Source organism: Poecilia mexicana, unplaced genomic scaffold, assembly GCF_051168715.1.
Source record: "Poecilia mexicana isolate PSO_F unplaced genomic scaffold, ASM5116871v1 scaffold_18, whole genome shotgun sequence".
Taxonomy (NCBI): Eukaryota; Metazoa; Chordata; class Actinopteri; order Cyprinodontiformes; family Poeciliidae; genus Poecilia; species Poecilia mexicana.
Window position 1 is genome coordinate 28,403,631 of NW_028263387.1, and position 22,303 is coordinate 28,425,933.

At 46.7% G+C, this 22,303-nt stretch overlaps 2 protein-coding genes across 2 annotated transcripts; both read right to left on the bottom strand.

Moving 5' to 3' along the window:
* Positions 1-1,419: 1,419 nt before the first annotated feature.
* On the bottom strand, positions 1,420-7,996 carry eno3 (enolase 3, (beta, muscle)). Its single transcript, XM_014969062.2, has 14 exons — positions 7,859-7,996; positions 4,353-4,442; positions 4,193-4,288; positions 4,065-4,123; positions 3,882-3,951; positions 3,666-3,799; positions 3,290-3,406; positions 3,105-3,210; positions 2,826-3,023; positions 2,351-2,427; positions 2,146-2,270; positions 1,881-1,989; positions 1,719-1,777; positions 1,420-1,648 (listed from the first exon to the last, which is right to left on the bottom strand). Exons 2-14 carry the CDS (start codon positions 4,435-4,437, stop codon positions 1,579-1,581), a joined length of 1,305 nt encoding a protein of 434 aa, XP_014824548.2. The 5' UTR covers positions 4,438-4,442; positions 7,859-7,996; the 3' UTR covers positions 1,420-1,578.
* Positions 7,997-10,005: 2,009 nt separating this feature from the next.
* On the bottom strand, positions 10,006-12,631 carry pfn1 (profilin 1). Its single transcript, XM_014969071.2, has 4 exons — positions 12,475-12,631; positions 12,205-12,346; positions 10,461-10,653; positions 10,006-10,359 (listed from the first exon to the last, which is right to left on the bottom strand). Exons 2-4 carry the CDS (start codon positions 12,343-12,345, stop codon positions 10,262-10,264), a joined length of 432 nt encoding a protein of 143 aa, XP_014824557.1. The 5' UTR covers position 12,346; positions 12,475-12,631; the 3' UTR covers positions 10,006-10,261.
* Between the last annotated feature and the right edge of the window lie 9,672 nt (positions 12,632-22,303).

Consider the following 22,303-nt stretch of genomic DNA (forward strand, 5'->3'; position numbering starts at 1 on the left):
TAAATTTTCTTCTCTAATTATTTTTATTATTAAATTACAAACTGAATCAAACTACATCAGATTTTATCACCGTTTGAACCTGAAAGCACCAGAACTTACTGCCAGCAGTCGGGTCCAAAAGGAGCAGATTCTGGTCCTGATCCTGATCCTGGTTCTGGTTCTGGTCGGTCCTGACGAGCCCGGCCGGGTCTGCAGAACAACCTCAGAGTTCTGTTTTTATACGACTCGGCGCCGTGATGTCACACATTCTTTGGGTCACCGAGGTCTTCATGGCGTCGCCCCGGCAACGCTGCCTCACACACACACACACACACACACACACACACACACACACACGGGTCAGTGATGGAGACATGGAGAGGAAACAATGTCCAGAGATTCATGAACGTCCAGAACCATCTGGGCCAGAACCAGAACCATGCTGGGCCGACTCTGGTGGAGGCAGCATGGTGCTGTGGGACGGAGCTCAAGGCTGGAGGTAATGAGACCATGAAGTCTCTGCTCTGAGGAGCCAACCTGACCTCTGACCTCTGAGGGACCAGCTGATCCGTCTCCTCTCAGGCGTCCAGGATGAAGAATCATCATCTTCGTCTTCTCAGCCAATCAGATCGCTGATCTCTCCATGACACTGCTCCTTGCTACTGATCCGTAACCCCTGACCTTTCCTTCAACTGTTGCCTTGGAGACCATGTTGTTGTCAGGAAGTATTTCATGTGGAAGGGGGCGGAGCCTCAGACGTCTGTGTTTAATGACCCCCGTGGCCTTTGTCCCGTCAGACGAAGCCCCGCCCCCCATTCAGCCTCTGACGTCATCAGGTCCACATAAAACACACACACACACACTGCCAGAGGACAGCAGGTCATCCATCACTACAGGCCACAGCAGCAACAGAACCAGGCCAGAACCTGCTGCTGATTCTGATGGAGAAGGACCGGATCAGAACCGGTCTCCTTGTCCTCACAGGGCCAGATGATCCCGACCAGCACACAGGGTTACCTGAACCATCCTGAGGGTCTGGGTCAGGCCAGGAGCGGGTCCAGTAATGGTTCTGGAGCACATCAAACTCTTCCTCCTCCTCCTCTTCCTCATGGTCCTGTCGCTCCTGGGACTCGATTCGGCTGCTGGTCATCGCCAGGCAACAAGCTGCCTGCAGCACAAACTCCTCAGCCAATCAGCATTGACGTCACAACGCAGTGTGTGTGTGTGTAATGAATAGCCTCCTGTTGAGTTGAGTTTCCCATCAGGCTGAAATCAGCTGATCTGAACTTTGTGACGTTCTTGTAGCGCCCAGCAGGGGGCAGGCTGGGTCACAGAAAGCTGATTTTATGTTCACTGAGTCTTTAGTGTTAAACTTTGCGTTGCTCCTGAGCTGCCAGCAGGGGGCAGGCTGGGTCACCATCAGTAATGAAGCCAGACTCAAAAACTTTATTTTTTTTTATTTGTTTCTGTTTCTCTGAGTTTTGATAGAAAACACTCTTTATGGAGTAACCACTGTGAGGGCGGGGCTAACGGCCCCCCACTGTGAGGGGGAGGGGCTTCAGGGATCCCAGCCCGTTGTCATGGCGATGGCGAGGCGGCTCAGTTGATCTTTGGGTGGCGGAAGTCCTTCCCAGCAAACTTGGCTTTTTCTCCCAGTTCCTCCTCGATCCTGCAGGAAGCAGACGGTTGGTCATTCTGGAACAAATACTTTTATTTTGGAGGAATCAGGAAGTGCTCACCTCATCAGCTGGTTGTACTTGGCCAGACGCTCTGACCTGCAGGGGGCGCCAGTCTTAATCTGAGAAACAGAGGGAGTTAGTGAAACAACCAGCAGGAGGCAGCAGAGGACACAGTTCTGTTGGTTCTCATCCGGCCGGCCGGTGGCCCAACACCCAACCAACCTGTCCAGTGCAGAGTCCAACCACCAGGTCAGAGATGAAGGTGTCCTCCGTCTCTCCAGAACGATGGCTGACCATCACACCCCAACCACTGGTCTGAGCCAGCTTACACCTGGGGGACAGGAGGACAGGAGGACAGGGGGGGACAGGAGGATAGGAGGGACAGGGGGGACAGGAGGGACGGGGAGATAAAGATACTATGTCAGAAAGGCACAAGTGGATAAAGAGACAGACAGGTGTCCAGAGGACAGGTGTCCAGGTGTCTTACGCCTGGATGGACTCGGTGACGGAGCCGATCTGGTTGACTTTGAGCAGCAGACAGTTGCAGGCCTTCTTCTCCACCGCCTGCTGGATCCTCTTTGGATTGGTCACCGTCAGATCATCTCCTACAATCTGATTGGTCGAGACAGATGGACAGGTGAGTCAGGGCAGCCATGTTGTTCATCAGAAACACCTGTCCCCCTAGATCTCACCTGGATGTCCACAGAGGCAGTGAACTTAGCCCATTGCTCCCAGTCATCCTGGTCAAATGGATCTTCAATGGACTGAACTGGAAACCAACAGAGACCAGAACTTTAGTACAAGGAAGGTTCTGCTGCCCCCTTCTGGTAGACTAACGCTACTGCACTGCTCTGCTTTCTACATACATGCCAAGGTTGGTTCATTTAGAGAGAATCTCTTTAAGTGACACATTCAGTCATAGCTGTACTTGTTCTTACTTAAGTCCAAAGACCCGGTAGGGTTCTACCAGAGAACCTGGCAGAGAACCGTTGAGTCCAGCTGTGTTTGTAACAAACTGAATCTCATTCAGACTTTTAAATGATCAGGATTTGTTTCCTGCAGTCGCTGCCTCCAGGCGGCTCCAGGTGCCTCCAGGTGCCTCCATGAGGCTCCAGGTGCCTCCAGGTGCCTCCATGAGGCTCCAGGCGGCTCCAGGCGTGTCCTTACCTGGGTAGCCCTTGATGAAGCTGCGGTACAGGTCTCCCAGCTGCTCTCCACTGATGTGTCTGGACGGGTCGTCGGGGGACTTGAAGTCCAGGTCGTACTTTCCGTTGCGGAAGAACTCGGAGGCGGCCACATCCATGCCGATGATGATCTTATCGGGGTAGCCGGCCTTTTCAATGGCCGTCTTCAGCAGCTCCAGGGCTGCAGAGACACAGCCAATCAGAGCTCTGCTAGAACCACGGTCAGTCCAAAGTACCTTCAGAACCGGCAGCTGGAGCTCACCCTCGTTGTTCTCCAGGATGTTGGGGGCGAAGCCTCCCTCATCTCCTACGTTGGTGGCGTCTTTGCCGTATTTGGCTTTGATGACGTTCTTCAGGTTATGGTAGACCTGAACTCAAAGAGACAGACATGACTGGTGAACGCAGTGAAGCCCAGGAAGCAGCGCCGCAGGTCATAGGTCATGGTACCTCGGCTCCAATCCTCATGGCCTCATGGAAGTTTGAAGCTCCTACAGGTAGAATCATGAACTCCTGCATGGCCAGCTTGTTCCCAGCGTGACTTCCACCGTTGATCACGTTAAAGGCCTGAGGAGACATCAGAACCAGGTGAGACAAGCTGGACAAACGGTTCCTGATGTCCGAGCAAGACTGGTCCAGTCTGGGTGAAGTCTGCCTTTACTGGACAGGAGCTTTCTAAATAATATAAATGAAGTAAAAGCCCCTTCCACTCATTAAACCCCTCCTTCCATCAAACCCCGCCCTCTCCTGGTAAGCCCCGCCCACTCATATTAAACCCGTCCTTCCATCAAACCCCGCCCTCTCCCGGTAAGCCCCTCCCACTCACAGGAACAGGAAGGATGACGTCTTTGTGTCCAGCGAGGTCGGCGATGTGGCGGTAGAGAGGGACGCCCTTCTCCGCCGCTCCGGCCTTACAGACGGCCAGCGACACGCCCAGGATGGCGTTGGCTCCAAACTTAGCTGCAGACAGAGACATGGACACTCAGGACAGAGACAGATGAGGACAGAGACAGGCAAGGTGGACAAGTGGACCGGTCCTTACATTTGTTCTCTGTGCCGTCCAACTCCAGCATGAACTTGTCGATTTTCTCCTGCTCGACAACACTGAACTTCTGGAAGACAGAAGGACATGAGGACAGACGGGTAGATGGACATGAGGACAGACAGGTAGATGGACTCTACAGAATCCCTCCAAAGCAGGTGACCCCTGACCCCTGGCAGATACCTTCTCGATCAGCTGGGGGGCGATCTCCTTGTTGACGTGGTCCACAGCCTTCTGTGTCCCTGTGGACAAACCCAGGTGTTAGCAGGACACTGGGACGTTCCCACCTGTCCTCCCAGGTGTCCTCCTACCTTTGCCCAGGTAGCGGCTCTTGTCTCCGTCGCGGAGCTCCAGGGCCTCGTGGACTCCGGTGGACGCACCGCTGGGGACGGCGGCCCTGAAGAGACCTGGACACGGTTGGACGTTAGTGACCCTGAGGGACACCTGAGGTGCCTCAGAGCTGCTGCTCACCTTTGGCCGTCCACAGGTCCACCTCCACGGTCGGGTTCCCCCTGGAGTCCAGAATCTCACGGGCATGGATCTTGGTGATGGACATCCTGACTGAGGGACAAAGGAGACAAGGGGGACACTGATCAGAACTGCAAATCCGGGTCAGCTTCACACCTGATCCGGTTTAATCCAGCAGAAGCTCAGTCCACTGCTGAACGCACCTGGACCCGGTTCTGGATTACCTGGACCTGGTTGACCCAGTTCTGGGCTACCAGAACTCATTGCAACCAGTTCTGGACTCTCTGGACGCAGTTCTGGACTACCAGAACACAGTGAACCTGGTTCTGGACCATTTGGACCTAACTGGACCTGGTTCTGGAATATCAGCACACATCAGAGCCAGTTCCGAACTCTATGGACCTGATTCTGGTCTATAAGAATTATATTGGACCCGGTTCTGGACCTAACTGGACCTTACTGGCAGAGGTGGGGACTCAAGTCACATGACTTGGACTTGAGTTGTTAATAAGACTTTAGACTTGAAAAATGTTAAAAGACTCGGACTTCACTTGGACTTTTACACCAGTAACTTGGGACTTGAACCTGTTTACTTGAAGACTCGATATTTTACCCCAAATCTAAAGTTTAAATCACATATTTATAAAGTTTGGCCCTTTAATTCACTACATTCCGTCGTAACGAGCTTTTCCGAGCCGCTTTTAAACGCAACATGAGCTCTAAGCGCCGCTGCTATGTCGACAGAGACGCTGCTGCTGCAGAACCGCGTATTGTTACAGTCATGGCAGCAAACCAAAGAACTCTGAACAGTTCTTTCCCCCAGACTTACGGAGTGAGATGATTAATGCTGCTGGATCTACTGTCGGCTACATCAGTGTTTCTCACCTGGTCCTCAGGTCTCCTGTCCTGCACGTTTTAGGTGTTTCCCTTCTGCCACCTGGATTGTATCTCTGGGTAATTAACAGGTTTCTGCAGCTCCTGATGGTCCTGCAATCATTTAAATCAGCTGTTCTGGAATAAAGGCTCATCTAAACATGCAGAGCAGGAGAGAAACACTGGGCTACATGATGACTAGCTGATGCCAATATATCACGTTAAGCTGGTGACGGCAGGCCACACCTGGGCCAGATCTGTCGTTGCCAAATATGTCCCAGTTATGCAAGTAGTTATGTCACTCATGCGACAATTGATTTTCTAAAAGTCCAAAAGTGGTGAAAATATTAAGGAACATTTGTACATTTACCAGGTGAAAGGACTTTTAACCAAAATAATAGTATGGCAGGTTTAGCAATATCATCAATATCACTAACATTTCCAATTTAAGTTTAAATTCTCATTTCATATTGGCAGCTGCCTTCCATCAGAGATTACAAGTCATTCTAGGAAATCAGTTCTTAAACTAAGTTATATTTTTTTTAAATTTGAAAATTCATAATATTTTTGACTTGTTACTCTAGTCGTTGTTTTTGTGTATCTAAATTTTATATGTTTATTGAATGTAAAAATGTTTTTTGTTGTTTTAGTTCTTAATAATTCTAACGTCTAAATATAAGAATATTTAAATGGAGATGCCCGCTGTCTCCTCCTGGTGGCGGACGGGACAAACTGCAGGCTTTAGCTCCGTCTCCATAGTAACGGACTCATGAGCCGAAAGCTGGTTGAAGACGAACTGAACTCAGTCCGTAAGTTTTTCATATCTTTGTTCTTTGGTTTAGCCTTGGGCCTATAGCCAGATTGATCCCAGATGTTCCTCATTGTTCAGGTTGAAATAATATTTCTGACAAAGGGGATCGATATTTATTTATTCTTTATTTAAGCGGTGAAGCTCAGAGGGGAATCTGAACAGCTGCCATCCTGAGCACCATGGAGATGGAAACAGATTCTTCAACATGTTGTGTTTGACATTAGAATGTTGTAATAAAATAATTGTGTTGATATACATAATGTGTTTTTATTGATATTACAAACATTAAGTTGTCTGGGATAAAAATAGCATTTATATCTGGACCAGATGCCTCAATGAATGACGGGCCACCAGAGGCCCGGTCTGGTTTGATAGAGGTGAACCGGTTTCTGGGCCAGTTGGTGTCCAGAACCGGTCCACACCTGGCCCGGTTATGGCTGCACATGGGCCAGATCCGGCCCAGTCTATGTGGGACCTGAACAGACTTGGACCTTGTCTTGACCTGAACTCAGTTGGACCCGGTCAGAGTTACTGACTGGTTCTGTCAGAGACGGCCCGGTCCAGTTAGGTGTGTGTGTGTGTGTGTGTGTGTGTCGGACCTGCAGTAGGGATTCCGTTCAGCGCCATGTTTCCGCTCTGTGCCCGGAAGCCCCGCCCACCCCGCTAAGCAGCCAATCAGAGCCCGGCTGACATTTACGGACTGAACGAAAGAGAGGAAGGAACCATGGAGACAGACAGAGGAGGGGCGGGGTGTGTGTGTGTGTGTTTATGGGATGAGCGGGGAGTGTTTAGATATTTTTACTCTGCAGCAGGAGGAGCTGCTGACCTTTAACTAGACCATTCTAAGGAGGTCGAGGTGAGAAACCCAACAGAACCAGAACCAGGCTGTAACTTCTGACATTTGAAGGCATCTGAGAGCACACACACACACACACACACACACACACACACACACACACACACACACACACACACACACACACACACACACACACACACACACACACACACACAGAGCTGACTGAATGAATGAACGTGAGGACTTTGTAAAGGCCATCAGTGGTTTCAAGTGCTCTTCAAGAGCTCAGCTGTTCTGCAGCAGTGTGACCACACACACTCTGATCCTCACACACACACACTCTGTTAGTGAGCTGCAGTTTTTCCTAATAACTAACTTTCTGACCCAACATCTGCAGCAGCTGAACTTTGAACTCTCACCTCCAGAGTTCTGATCTCCCTCGTCCAATCAGAGGCCTCAGCATCACTACTGTGTGTGATCGGTCTGAATGGACCAGAACCAGAACCAGAGATTCCGTCCTACTGATTAATTTAAAGTTCACCAAAATAAACCGGAATAATTGGACCTGTGAACTTTTATTGGACCTGATCCAGAACCAGCTTTCTGACCCGTTCAGTGAGCCGGTTCTGTTTGCTCCAGGCCCGTCCTGAGCGGTTCGGATCGGCTGGGTTTGCATTAATTGGGTCGGTGTGTGTTCAGTGTGTTTGGATCGGTTCGGATCTGTTCGGCGTGACTCGGTGGGAGGGTCCGGACTTTGCGCCCCCTGCTGTTTGTCTCTGCAGCTCTGTGACCTTCAGCCCGCTCAGAGTCAGAATCCGCTCGGCACCGGGTCCAGTTGAACCAGAACCAGAACCCTCCGACACCACAGGTCTCCAAGCTGCAGGTTCACTTAAATACACGGCGGCCCTTCAAAATAAAAGCCTGCAGGAGGCGGTCGATCCGAGGCAGAACCAGGAAGCGGCCGCCAGGCCGGGCTGGAACGGGACCTGTGGACCGGAACCGGAACCGGGTTCTGGCCGGACTCACCTGACAGCTGAAGTTCTGAGAAGAGAGGAGGGCGGGTCCGGTCCGGTTCCGTCTGACTGACTGACGTGGAAAGTGCCTGTCTCCGTCCGTCAGAGGCTTTATAGGCGGAGGGAGGAAGAGGAGGAGGAAGAGGAGGAAGAGGAGGAGGAAGAGCAGCAGGGACCGTCTGGATGTGACCGCAGCACCAGAACCTGAACAGAACCGGTCCAGTACTGTCAGTTTATTACTGAACTGAACCTCAGTCTTTGTTTCCCTGTTAAACTCTGAACGTGTCTTCAGGTTTATGGTTAATTTCCTAAAATAAACTTTTATTTTAATAAACTGAATCCTGAACTTTAGGCTTATAATAAAAACTGATATGAAGTGAAACCAGAATCAATCGGTCGTTTTCTCACTGGTGGTTCTGGACTTCAGCCTTTTGCTCAAGGACACAACGGCAGAGGATTGAACCGGCAACCCACCGACTGCAGGATGAACTCCTCCTGGTTCCCTGATTCATGGATCAGTTAGTGGAAGGAAGAAAGTTCTGCAGCATTCACCTGACAGACAGAACAGCCCAGCAGGCTGCGGTTCTGTTCTGGAAGGTTCTGCAGCGACCCGGCTTCCTGCTGGACACCTCGGCCTCACAGGATCTGAGGCTGAACTTTGAGGACGGTCCCTAATGAGAGAGAAGGTCAAAGTTCACCTGCAGCAGAAACATGAACCTGGCTGAGGATTCACTGCAAAGGGCAGAAACCCGGAGACCTTTCAGCCGTCGGCTTCACCTCCAGACGATTTTACTGCCGAGAAAAAATACCTGGAACAAACAACCGGAGCTCTGACGTCTCACTCATTTCATTAACCTTTAGAGAGACACTGGCTGCCATTTCCACCTGCACAGGTTGATCTAATCAATAAGATCAACAGATTATTGACTGGTGAAAATCCAGTGAAATGATTCATTACATGTCTGGTAATTCATCATTCAGATCTCACTAAAAGCAATCAAACCAAACTACAACCAACAAATTTATAAAACTATTTTGTTTCTTTCATTAATAATGAAGCAGATCTGCTGAACAGCCACATTTTTAGCAAATATGCAAACATTTCATAACCTGCAGATGTTAGAATCTCGTTTCACAAACTATTCCTATAACCTGTCATAGCAAAGAGAAGTTTTAATAAAAATAGTCCTGGGTTTAGGGAAGCTGCGCTCGCCTGTAGAGGGCGCCACAGCTGCTCTAGTTTCTCTGATTTTAAACTTACTGAAAATATTAAGAGTGTTTTACTAAAATGTTCAAATAAAACATCAGATTTTCAATATTTAAAAAGAAAAATCAGATTTAAAAGGGAAATGGTGGTGATATTACTGTCTAGACATCATGAATTTTAAGGCAGTTTTATATTTTGATTCAAGAGATCACACTATGTAAAAACATTTTTTAAAAAAAGTTAAAAAAAAGTTAAAAAAAAAAAGAATTTAAATATACTCAGCAGTAAGAGATCCACCTAAAATAAGTTAAACTAAATTTTAGACTTTCTCAGCTTTTTGACATGATATTCAAAGGTTAAAGTTGGATCCAAAATCACATCTAAATAACTAAATTCAACATTTTTATTTTCTTCTCAATTACATAAATATCTGGATAATTTATAAAGTTCCTTCTATTTCTGAAGAACATTGCAGCTGTCTTTCCTTATTTAAAGTGAATTTTTACAGCCAATCCGTGACGTTCTTCAGTTCCTCTGAACCTTTGATCAGAGTTGATATTCTTAGCAAGAATCACATTCATTTTGAATAATGCCATCTAATTTAAGTTTTATATCACAGCACATATCTCTTCTTTTCTCCAAAACATTTTACTATTCCCTTTTGCTTCTTTAATTGTATCAGGGAGGAAAAGATGCCTTTGCTTTTGGAAGTTACATTGTAAGTTTGTTTTTCAGATTTCTATGAATTTTATGTACTAAAGTACTTCATGTTATGTAGTTCTGCTGCAGGACTGTGTGTGGTCCAGTGGTTCTACTGGACCGTTCTGGACCCACCAGAACGTGGCTGGTCTATAAGGGTCTCTGGACCCGTCTGAAGACCCAGAAGAACCTGCTCCCCACTGATGGATGTTGACACGCATGTGTGTGTGTGTGTTTGAAAGAAGCAGACCAGGTAAAATAAACAGGACTCTTTATTGGGTTCAGGTGAAACATGTAACACTGGCTCCCTGCTGAAGAACAGGCGTGACCCGCCGTTCACGTGACCCACCGCCTCACACACACAGTCACTGATTGGTCGTTGCATGGAGGAAACACTTCGATCCCCGACGGCGGAGGCATGAGACGGAGATGACTGAAGGTCAAAGAGGAGGAGCTGGGAGGGGTCAGAGGTCAGGCGAGGGAGGAGGGAAGGCAGCAGCCATGTTGGGTTTACATGCCGGCTTTCCTGAGGTGTTCGACGACGTTGAATACCTTGTTGGAGATCTGGCCGCCGCTGGCGTCTTTAGTGCCCTTTGCTATGACTACAGCTGGAGAAAGAAGACACAGGAGGACAGAGGGGGACAGGTGGTGTGAGACATTTTGACTCAGCTCAGGAACCTGTAGGTGACGCCTGAAGGTGAAAGCTCACCTGTTTTGGTCTTGCCCACGCAGACTCCAAACGTGTTGCCTTCGGCGTCGGCCGCGGTCTTCAGGTCCAGAGCGTAGACTGGCTCCATGTCCATCTGGTCCCGGATCAGGCGGCACCGTGTCCCGCCGATGTAGACGCCGTTCTGAGCGAAGCTGGACCGGTCCTTGCTGCCCAGCTTCTTGATCTCATCGACCTGAAAGGAGACAAACAGTCAGAGCTCCGGATTCCCAGCTTCCTCGAACTGCACAGCGCCACCCAGGACTGGGCTGAGGACACACAAGGGGTGGACTGGGTCAGAGAAATAGGTGAGGAAACAGAGGACAGGTGAGCAGAACTGGGTTTGATCAGAGATAAACGTCTGCAGCAGAACCGGAGAAAGTTCAGGAGGAAAACCGCTGAGGAGAAGCAGAGCTGTAAGACGAAAGAATGTGAAGACGAGTCAGAACACGGAGCAGCGACGGCTTCCTGGAGCAGCAGCCAATCAGACAACAGGCCTGCAGGGAGCTGATTCCACACACACACGCACGCACGCACGCACGCACGCGCGCACACACACACGCACAAAAAACAGGCCTGCAGGGAGCTGATTCCACACACTGAGCTGCTTCAACATGTCTCAGTTTTACTGTCAAACTTTAATCTTCTGGTTCATTTTTCTTCGTTTTAAACTTATTGACTGAAAATGACAAAAATCCTCATCTTAGAGCTCGGTGTGTGTGTGTAAGTGCTTGTTTGTGGTGCATAGAAGGGACACAGGTAACTACTTTCACCAACAAACTGAGGACATTTGTAGAAGTGAGGACTTTTTCCTGGTTCTCACATTTTTGCAGCTCAACTAGTCGATTAGATATGAGGTTCTGGTTCTGGTTCTGGTTGGGAATAAACTAGTCATTGTTAGGGAGATTTTCTGATTTAGGCATAAATTAATTAGTCATAAGGAATGAAAGTCAATACAAAGTCCTCAGTTTGGATAGAAGTACAAGGATGTGTGTGTGTGTGTGTGTGTGTGTGTGTGTGTGTGTGTGTGTGTGTGTGTGTGTGTGTGTGGGTCCGTGCGCGCGTGTGTGTATGTGAAGAAAGAAGAAGTTGTCTAAGCTTCCTGTATTCGCTGCTTTTCGGCGCCGTGCCCTTATAAGGCAGCTGAGCCCAGTCTGAGCAGCCGGGCCCTGCAGAACCCGCAGCAGAACCCGGAACCTGCCAGAACCGGGCCTGGCACCATGTGAGCTGCTTGGGAACCAGAACCCAGATTGTGATTGGACCTGGGAGGTTTTGTAGGCTCAGAACCACCAGTTGGACCCACCTGGTTCTGGCTGCAACCCAGTTGCTGCAGCAGGAAGTGCATGCAGCAACCGAACAGGAAGTGAGGAGGAGATGCCTCCAAACCATTGCTGACTGAAACCAGCGGTGCAGCAGCCAATCAGGTGGCCCGCAGCGCCTGGGGAGCAGCAGCCAATCAGGCACTGGGTTCCTCTAGCGCCGCAGAGCGGGAAGTGGCGACGCCCACGGCTCAAGAAGATGCAGAGATGCAAACTTCCTTCCTCCCTGAGCCTGAAGATGGTGGACAGGAGCCAATGAGGTCGCGGCAGGCCAGGTGAGGTCACCTGTCACCAGCAGTGGTGTTTGAAGCAGAAACATGTCCCGGCGATTTGGAGCCGTCAGAGGAGGAAGTTCTGGCAGGAGCTGAGTGGAAACAGGAACTGCAGCGTGTGTGTCAGTGTGTGTGTGTCTCTGTGTCTGCGCTCACCGAGATGCCCTGCAGGCCCGGGGTGCTGACCCAGACGCTCTCCTGTCCAGGTGCGATGCCGCAGATGGCCGCCTCTGCCACCGGCACCGTGCCGCTCTGGTCGGCCGTCTTCATGGTGTCAATGTACGATTGCCACGACATCCTGATGGAGACAGTCACCTTGGTTACGGTCCAGGTGCGGCCTCCCTCTGGGCAAGTGTGTGTGTGTGTGTGTGTGTGTGTGTGTGTGTGTGTGTGTGTGTGTGTGTGTGTGTGTGTGTGTGGTCTTACCTGTGCAGGTAGAGTCTGAGTCTGAGGCAAACGGAGGACAGCAGAGAAATGCCAAAAGCAGGAAGACGATCCGTCTCTTATAGGGCCGGCCCCGCCCGCTTCCTGCCTCTCTCTCTCTCTGCCGCTCGCCCACTCTCTCCCTCTCTCTCTCTGTCGCTCGCCCTTTTACCTGGAAGTCAGAACCAGGAAGTAGATTGGTTCAGTGAGACAGCCTCCATGTTGTCCCCTCAGCTGGACAGAGGAAGGACGGTGATGAGGTCAGAGGTCAGAGGTCAGGTCGTGGTAGAGAAGAGCTGAACAGCAGAGACCAAATCAAACATGAGGAGCAGGAACCGGTTCTGGAGTCTGATCCGTTCAGAACCATGTGCAGGTATCCACCAGAACCAACTGACACCAGAACCGACCGGCATCAGAACCGACTGACACCAGAACCAATGAGCTCGGCACCAAGCAGTCCAGATCGTTGGTAAAATCAGAACCAGAATGAGTTCTGGAAGAACTGCAGAACATTTCTGGAACAAAACCAGCAGAGAATCAAGACCTGAAGAGTCACTGAGGTCCATTTGGACCGGTCCTGGATGGATTCTACTTCAGTTTAGAATCGGTCTGATTGTGGTCCCGGTCCGGTTCTGGTCCAGTTCTGGTTCTGATCTGGTTCTGGTCCTGGTCCGTTTCAGTCCCAGTAACAGGCGGTAAGAAGCTGAGCTCAGACTCAGGAAGCAGCAGAGAAACAAACCACTTCCTCCCGACCCGTTTCACTTCACAGCGCACAACCTGCTGATGAGGATGAACAGAACCCATCCAGAACCAGCAGAAACCCATCCAGAACCAGCAGAAACCCATCCAGCCTGGTTCTGTAACTCCTCCTGCAACCCAGTGCATTCTGGGAAACTGACACACACACACACACACACACACACACACACACACACACACACACACACACACTGCATTCCTCAGGTGAACTCATACCTGGGCCAGTCTGGACCTGTGAACTCGACCGCTATAACATTCCCACAGCAGAGACTCCAGACTCAACAGAACCAGAACCTCTAGTGGGACCGGGCCAGGTCTCAACAGAGCATGACCTTTGACCCTGCAGGTCTGTCTTCCTCCTGTCTTTGTTTCAGTTGTTCCTCTGCTTCATCAGAACCTGGTTGATCAGCCAGCAGGTGGAACCAGGAGGCTGAAGGAGACGAGCTGAAACATGGAGGAGAGAAAAACACTGAAAAATACTGAAAACACTGAAATATTGAAAAACACTAAAAACACTGAAAAACACTGAAAAACACTGAAAATTATTGAAAAACACTAAAAAAACACTGAAAAACACTAAAAAACACTGAAAAACACTAACAAACACTGAAAAACACTGAAAAATACTGAAAAACACTAAAAACACTGAAAACACTGATAAACACTAAAAAACACTGATAAACACTAAAAAAGACTGATAAACACTAAAAACACTGAAAAACACTAAAAACACTGAAAAATACTGAATAATACTGAAAAATGTTGAAAAACACTAAAAACACTGAAAAATACTGAATAATACTGAAAAACACTAAAAACACTGAAAAATACTGAAAAACACTAAAAAACACTGAAAAACACTAACAAACACTGAAAAACACTGAAAAATACTAAAAACACTGAAAACACTGAAAAACACTAAAAAACACTGAAAAACACTAAAAAAGACTGATAAACACTAAAAACACTGAAAAACACTAAAAACACTGAAAAATACTGAATAATACTGACAAATGTTGAAAAACACTGAAAAACCCTGAAAACACTGAAAACACTGAAAAATACTGAAAAACACTAAAAACACTGAAAAATACTGAAAAACACTAAAAAACACTGAAAAACACTAACAAACACTGAAAAACACTGAAAAATACTGAAAAACACTAAAAACACTGAAAACACTGAAAAACACTAAAAAACACTGATAAACACTAAAAAAGACTGATAAACACTAAAAACACTGAAAAACACTAAAAACACTGAAAAATACTGAATAATACTGAAAAATGTTGAAAAACACTAAAAACACTGAAAAATACTGAAAAATACTAAAAAACACTGAAAAACACTAACACTGAAAAACACTGAAAAATACTGAAAAACACTAAAAACACTGAAAACACTGATAAACACTAAAAAACACTGATAAACACTAAAAAAGACTGATAAACACTAAAAACACTGAAAAACACTAAAAACACTGAAAAATACTGAATAATACTGAAAAATGTTGAAAAACACTAAAAACACTGAAAAATACTGAATAATACTGAAAAATGTTGAAAAACACTAAAAACACTGAAAAATACTGAAAAACACTGAAAACACTGAAAACACTGAAAAATACTGAAAAATATAAAAAAAACACTGAAAAATACTGAAAACCACTAAAAACACTGAAAAATACTAAAAAAAATTAAAAACCCTGAAAAACACTAAAAAATATTAAAAACATTGAAAAACACTAAAAAATATTAAAAACACTGAAAAACACTAAAAACACTGAAAAATATTAACAACACTGAAAAATACTGAAAAATATTGAAAACACTGAAAAACCCTGAAAACACTGAAAACACTGAAAAATACTAAAAAACACTGAAAAATACTGAAAACACTGAAAAATACTGAAAAATACTAATAACACTGAAAAACACTAAAAACACTGAAAAATACTAAAAACACTGAAAAACATGAAGTAACACTAACAGTGACACTGAAAACACTGATCTATAGGAACAGTTTGGATAAATTGTCCCACATGCTGGTTTTAATATTCATGATGTGCTACGTTCACTGGAGAGGCAGCAGCTCCCTGCCGACCCCACTAGGCATGAGGGTGTTAGAAAATGGATGGATGGATGGATGGATGGATGGATGGATGGATGGATGGATGGATGGATGGATGGTGTTGTGCTGCCAATAAACTTTTATTTTGAAAAGCTGGAGGCCTCCTCTGCTTTGGTTCCCAGGTTTGTTTTAAACACTCAGGAGTCTGAAGTTCTGTTGAATCTGCAGCAGCTGATAAAACCTTCATCACTCTGAGGCTGAAACATTGAAACAATGAACTCTGTTCCCACATCCAGCAACAAGTTTGGCTTGTATTACAGATCCTGATCACCATTGGAGGACTATCATCATTTAGATTATCTTAATCCAGATTATTTATCTGGATTCATGTTTTATCACTGCAAGAGTCCTGACTGACTCCAGCGAACCCAGTCTGCTGTGGGACCCCACCAGCGAACCCAGTCTGCTGTGGGACCCCACCAGTGAACCCAGTCTGCAGCAACTGGTTCTGATGTGTTGGACAGTGTTGTAGCTGCTGTCTGGTTTTAAAACTGATTTCTGGTTCCTGGCAGGATGAAAGATCTGAGTCGGGATCCATGACCCGGGGTCACAACCCGCTCTGCAGGAACGCTGCCTACTGGACCAGGCGGTTCTGTTCTGGTTCTGACCCATGTTGAGGATTTGAACAGCCTCAGCGGTTCTGATCCGATTTGTTCCGTCATCCAGTTTCTGGATGGAACCAGTCAGCGCTCGTCTGACTGCAGCAGTTTCCATTTATGGAGGTTAAAGCAGAACCTGCAGAGGAGATGAAAGTCTCTCTCTCACACACACACACACACACACACACACACACACACACACACACACACACACACACACACACTTCCTCAGTAACGGTGAACCCGTTTTCTGAGTCAAGCTGAAAGAGCTTGAAGCGACAGAGTGAAGAGGAAGTGGTTCTCGTTTCGTTGCAGCTTCAGTGTGAACTGGGTGTGAGTGTGTGTGTGTGTGTGAGTGTGTGAGAGAGTGTGTGTGAGTATGTGTGTGTCCTTATATGGCAGAGCAGAGAGAAGTGTGTGTGTGTCTGTTAGTTTTGACATGTCAACACTTCAGAGATCCTCCATTCACACGTGACTGTTTTTAAGGGAAACTGGGTTTTAGCTTCTCTACAGGCTCCGCCCACTTCCTGTCACCAGCCCTACTTCCTGTTGGGAGAATCCAACGGCTCTGATTGGCTGGAGGAAGATGAGAAGAACCCTGATGAAGATCCATCCAGATGAAACCAGATGTTTACCCTGAATGAAAAGAACAAACGTCTCCCAGTTTCTGGAGTTCTGGTCCGTTCCTCCAGACAGAACCGGTGGAACTGGGTCTGCTGGTCACCTCACTCTAACGTGTCCACAGGCCTGAGGTCAAAGGTCAGGACTTGGTGAGAAACCAAACATGGACTCTGTTGTCCTTCAGCCATTTTGTCTCCAGTTGGTCTGGAAGCTGAAGGTCCATCTGGACCAATCCGGGTCAGAACTTTAGCTTCCTACTGAAGTGTTTGCTGCCATATTTCCTCATGATGCCGTCAGAACAGCCCCACAGCATGATGCTGCCACCGCCAAGCTGCAGTTTTTCTTCCAGACTTAGTGATGTCTCCTCTTTACATCAGAGCTCAGGTGAAGATGCCTGTCTCTGTGTCAAACTGCAGCCTGGTTGATTTGAATGGATTCTTCCTTCAGTCCATGTTGGTCAGGATGTGACTGTGGATCAGTCTGACCGGCTTCAGCTGATCCACACTGGGAAAATAAAACCTGTGAAAGGCTGTTGTCCCTGTTTAATGCTTTCCGAAGCTAACCTTTGCTAGTCTGTGCTAACCTTTGCTAGCCTGTGCTAATCTCTGCTAGTCTGTGCTAATCTCTGCTAGCCTGTGCTAATCTCTGCTAGCGTGTGCTAATCTCTGCTAGCGTGTGCTAATCTCTGCTAGCCTGTGCTAATCTCTGCTAGTCTGTGCTAATCTCTGCTAGTCTGTGCTAATCTTTGCTAGCATGTGCTAATCTCTGCTAGTCTGTACTAATCTCTGCTAGCCTGTGCTAATCTCTGCTAGCCTGTGCTAATCTCTGCTAGCCTGTGCTAATCTCTGCTAGCGTGTGCTAATCTCTGCTAGCCTGTGCTAATCTCTGCTAGTCTGTGCTAATCTCTGCTAGTCTGTGCTAATCTTTGCTAGCCTGTGCTAATCTCTGCTAGCCTGTGCTAATCTCTGCTAGCCTGTGCTAATCTCTGCTAGTCTGTGCTAATCTTTGCTAGCATGTGCTAATCTCTGCTAGCATGTGCTAATCTCTGCTAGCCTGTGCTAATCTCTGCTAGCCTGTGCTAATCTCTGCTAGTCTGTGGTAATCTCTGCTAGTCTGTGCTAATCTTTGCTAGCATGTGCTAATCTCTGCTAGCCTGTGCTAATCTCTGCTAGCCTGTGGTAATCTCTGCTAGTCTGTGCTAATCTTTGCTAGCATGTGCTAATCTCTGCTAGTTTGTGCTAATCTCTGCTCGCTGGCAGCTTTCAGGCCTCACTGATATTTTTGGACTCCTGTGTTTCAGAAACAAGTTTGTCGGGAAGTTTTGGTCTCGTTCCACTTGTTCACCCTGATGCTTGACTTGCTCCATTTCCAGGCATTTGGACTTGGACACCAATTTGTTTTTATCTGCTGTTTCTATCAAGATCTGAGTTCATGCTCTCAACATCTAACAAGAAACAAACTGCCAGCAGTTTAACCTGTTTGCAACTCTTCTGTTTGTTCATCATTCCCACCAGGGGTGAAAGAAAGTAGTTTTAAATTCTTGGGGGTACTATGACAAAACAACAACAACAAAAAATAAATAAATAAAAATAATAATATACACACACATATTATTAGGTTGTTTTGTGTGTATATATATATATATATATAAAATAAAAAAAAATTCCCCTCTCACCCTCCGTGGGTGGTCTCTTTCATCCTCTGAGCTCGGGTCCTCTACCAGAGGCCTGGGAGCTTGAGGGTTCTGCGCAGTATCTTGGCTGTGCCTAGAACTGCACATTTCTGGACTGAGATGTCTGATGTTGTTCCTGGGATCTGTTTGAGCCACTGCTCCAGTTTGGGGGTGACTGCCCCGAGGGCCCCGATGACCACAGGCACCACTGTGGTCTTCACCTTCCAGGCCTTTTCCAGTTCCTCTCTGAGGCCCTGGTATTTCTCCAGTTTCTCATGCTCCTTTTTCCTGATGTTGTGGTCACTTGGTATTGCTACATCCACCACAACGGCTTTCCTCTGTTCTTTATCCACCACCACAATGTCCGGTTGGTTCTCCATCACCATCTTGTCTGTCTGGATCTGGAAGTCCCACAGGATCTTAGCTCGGTCATTCTCCACCACCTTTGGGGGTGTTCCCCACTTTGACCTCGGGGCTTCCAGTCCATATTCGGCACAGATGTTCCTGTACACTATGCCCGCCACTTGGTTATGTCGTTCCATGTACGCTTTCCCTGCCAGCATCTTGCACCCTGCTGTTATGTGCTGGACTGTCTCAGAGGCCTCCTTGCACAACCTACACCTTGGGTCTTGTCTGGTGTGGTAGATCTGAGCCTCTATTGCTCTGGTGTTTAGGGCCTGTTCCTGGGCGGCCAGGATGAGGGCCTCTGTGCTGTCCTTGAGTCCAGCTTTCTCCAGCCATTGGTAGGATTTCCTGATATCAGCCACTTCAGTTATTTGTCGGTGGTACATCCCATGTAGGGGCTTGTCCTCCCATGATGGTTCCTCCAGCACCTTGTCCTCTGTTCCCCATTGCCTGAGACATTCGCTGAGCACATCGTCCGTTGAGGCTTTGTCCTTGATGTATTTATGGATCTTGGATGTTTCATCCTGGACAGTGGCTCTCACACTCACTAGTCCTCTGCCTCCTTCCTTACGGCTCGTGTACAGTCTCAGGGTGCTGGATTTGGGGTGGAACCCTCCATGCATGGTTAGTAGCTTCCGAGTCTTAACATCCGTAGCCTTCATCTCTTCCATTGGCCAGCTAATTATTCCGGCAGGGTATCTGATTACTGGCAAGGCATAGCTGTTTATTGCACGGATCTTGTTCTTGCCATTGAGCTGGCTTCTCAGGACTTGCCTTATTCGTTGGAGGTATTTGGCTGTGGCTCCTTTCCTTGTGACCTCATCGATGTTGCCATTTGCTTGCTGTATTCCCAGGTACTTGTAGCTGTGCTCTATGTCTGCTATTGTTCCCTCTGGGAGTGGGACCCCTTCTGTGTGGACGACCTTCCCTCTCTTTGTAACCATCCGGCCACACTTCTCTAGTCCGAATGACATCCCAATGTCAGTGCTGTAGATCCTGGTGGTGTGGATCAGTGAGTCGATGTCTCGCTCGCTCTTGGCGTACATCAGTCATAGGCTTTCTTGTAATCAATGCACAGGTCGGGTTTTGCAGTCTCGGGCGACTGTGTGGTCTACAAGGAGTTGGTGTTTGGCTCCTCTACTATTTATGCCGATGAACCCTGCTAACCCTGAACCATGCTAACCCTGAACCCTCAGGATTGTAACCCTAACCCTACCCTACCCTATTGTGCGCCCTTCAGTTAACCATTCAGGGTGAGTCCCATTTTGTAGCAGCTGGTTCAGTTGGGCTGCCAGTCGCTCATGGAGGGCAGTGAGTTTCTTTAGTTTAGTTTCTTTCTTGGGTAAATTAAAGTGATACCCTCTATATATATATATATATATATATATATATATATATATATATATATATATATATATATATATATATATATATATATATATATATATGTATCTCCTGCTATATATATATAGCTAAGATCCTGTGGGACTTCCAGATCCAGACAGACAAGATGGTAATGGCGAACCAACCGGACATTGTGGTGGTGGATAAAGAACAGAGGAAAGCCGTTGTGGTGGATGTAGCAATACCAAGTGACCACAACATCAGGAAAAAGGAGAAACTGGAGAAATACCAGGGCCTCAGAGAGGAACTGGAGAAGGCCTGGAAGGTGAAGACCACAGTGGTGCCTGTGGTCATAGGGGCCCTCGGGGCAGTCACCCCCAAACTGGAGCAGTGGCTCAAACAGATCCCAGGAACAACATCAGACATCTCAGTCCAGAAATGTGCAGTTCTAGGCACAGCCAAGATACTGCGCAGAACCCTCAAGCTCCCAGGCCTCTGGTAGAGGACCCGAGCTCAGAGGATGAAAGAGACCACCCGCGGAGGGTGAGAAGGGAATTTTTATATATATATATATATATATATATATATATATATATATATATATATATATATATATATATATATATATATATAAAGCTGCTTCTTTGTGTGCTTTGGAGTTTCTGTGCTGATTATTTTTTTGTGAAGTGATAAAAGCTGGTATCTCTTGAATTGCTACAGAATAAAGCTGTATTTCCTCCTTCAGCCCACTGGCTGCCATGTTGAACCTTGAGACGCCATGAGACCTAAATCCTGAACATCATGGAGTCATCCCAGTTTTCCATGTCTGTCATATAACCATTCATTTTAGCTTTTAAACTGGTTCTATTGATCCTGTGTCCAGACAGAGGGATGATCAGCAGCCCAGCATCATGACCTGTTTGTTCTGAAGATCCTGCAGCTTCATCTTCCCAACATGGCTCCTCCTCACCCTGACAGGAGGAACCACAGAGCTCTGTTAGGTTAAAGCTCATCTACTGAAGTTGGGATGTTTTTCCTCCAACAGGTTCCAGAGGAATCGCCTCAAACCAGATGATGGACTGGATTTTATTTTATTTGTGAATGTTAGAGCCTCATTTTCAACAGTGGAGCTATAAAGGTTGAAAAAGGTTATTATTTTGGAGAAAATCTCAACATCAATATTTCCACTAAATAAGAGGCAAAAAAAAGTTTGATAAAGGAAAAGCCTCTCAGACTCTGAGCCTGACAGCACCAAACTATTTTTTTATATTAGACAATTAATTTAATTTCACATAATTATCGCGGTAGAAGCCATTTGTTTGTTAAATACTTAATGAAACATATTTACTGTGTTTGATGTTTGCTGTAAATGACGTATACTCACACAGAACAAGGTAATTAGTCCAAGTTTGTCATTATTGAACGTTCAGAGTAAAGATAAAACACCTGAACAGGTGATCAACTCTAAACCACTCCACCTTTTTACTCTCCGTCATTTAGGCACACCCGTTGCCATGGCAACCTCCTCCGCTCCACAAGCCGACCAGAAATTACTTTAAAAACATTAACATTCAGTCCGTTACGATATCAGGTTTGCAGGCTTGATATTTATTTTGCTATCATTAATAAGCCTCTCATGAACACAGCGGTGGTTGATTAGTTAATTTTAAACTCCTGCTCTGCTCGTTATTTTGGTTATGGAACCGAAACACACAGAATTGCGCAACACCTTGTTGAAACAATAATTACTGAGATTATTGTTGTTGTTGGGTCATTAATTTGAACACGTCTTGTTGATTTTTGTTGTTCTTTAATAAAGTTATGAACGTTTTAAGCCAATCACAGCTCAGCCTGCTACGTATCACTTACGTCACAGACGGCTGAGTTTGTAAAGGTTTACAGAGAGGGTATCGCTTTAATTTACCCAAAACTCTGATTTCACTCGAAATAAATATGTTGAAAAAATATACAGGCTGTAAAACATCCATCTTCAAAATGTACAAAATGTTGTAAAAATAAATATTTGTGGTTTTGTTTCTAAAATCGCAGATTTAATCCAACATGGACACATTTTTAATGAATCTGGAGAAAAACGTTCATGTTTATTTGGTTTGGAGAGCTGATCCGTGAAACCCCCCCCCCCCTCTCTCTCTCTCTCAACTCCAGTCGGTTCTTATCAGAAAATGCAGCTTGTTTTGAAAATGGTTTTCAACATTTTTCTGTTATTTGCTAGTTTCTCCCCACAGATCAAGGTGAGCCTCCTGACCAGCAGCTGAAACTCAGTCATGGTTAGCTTAGCAGC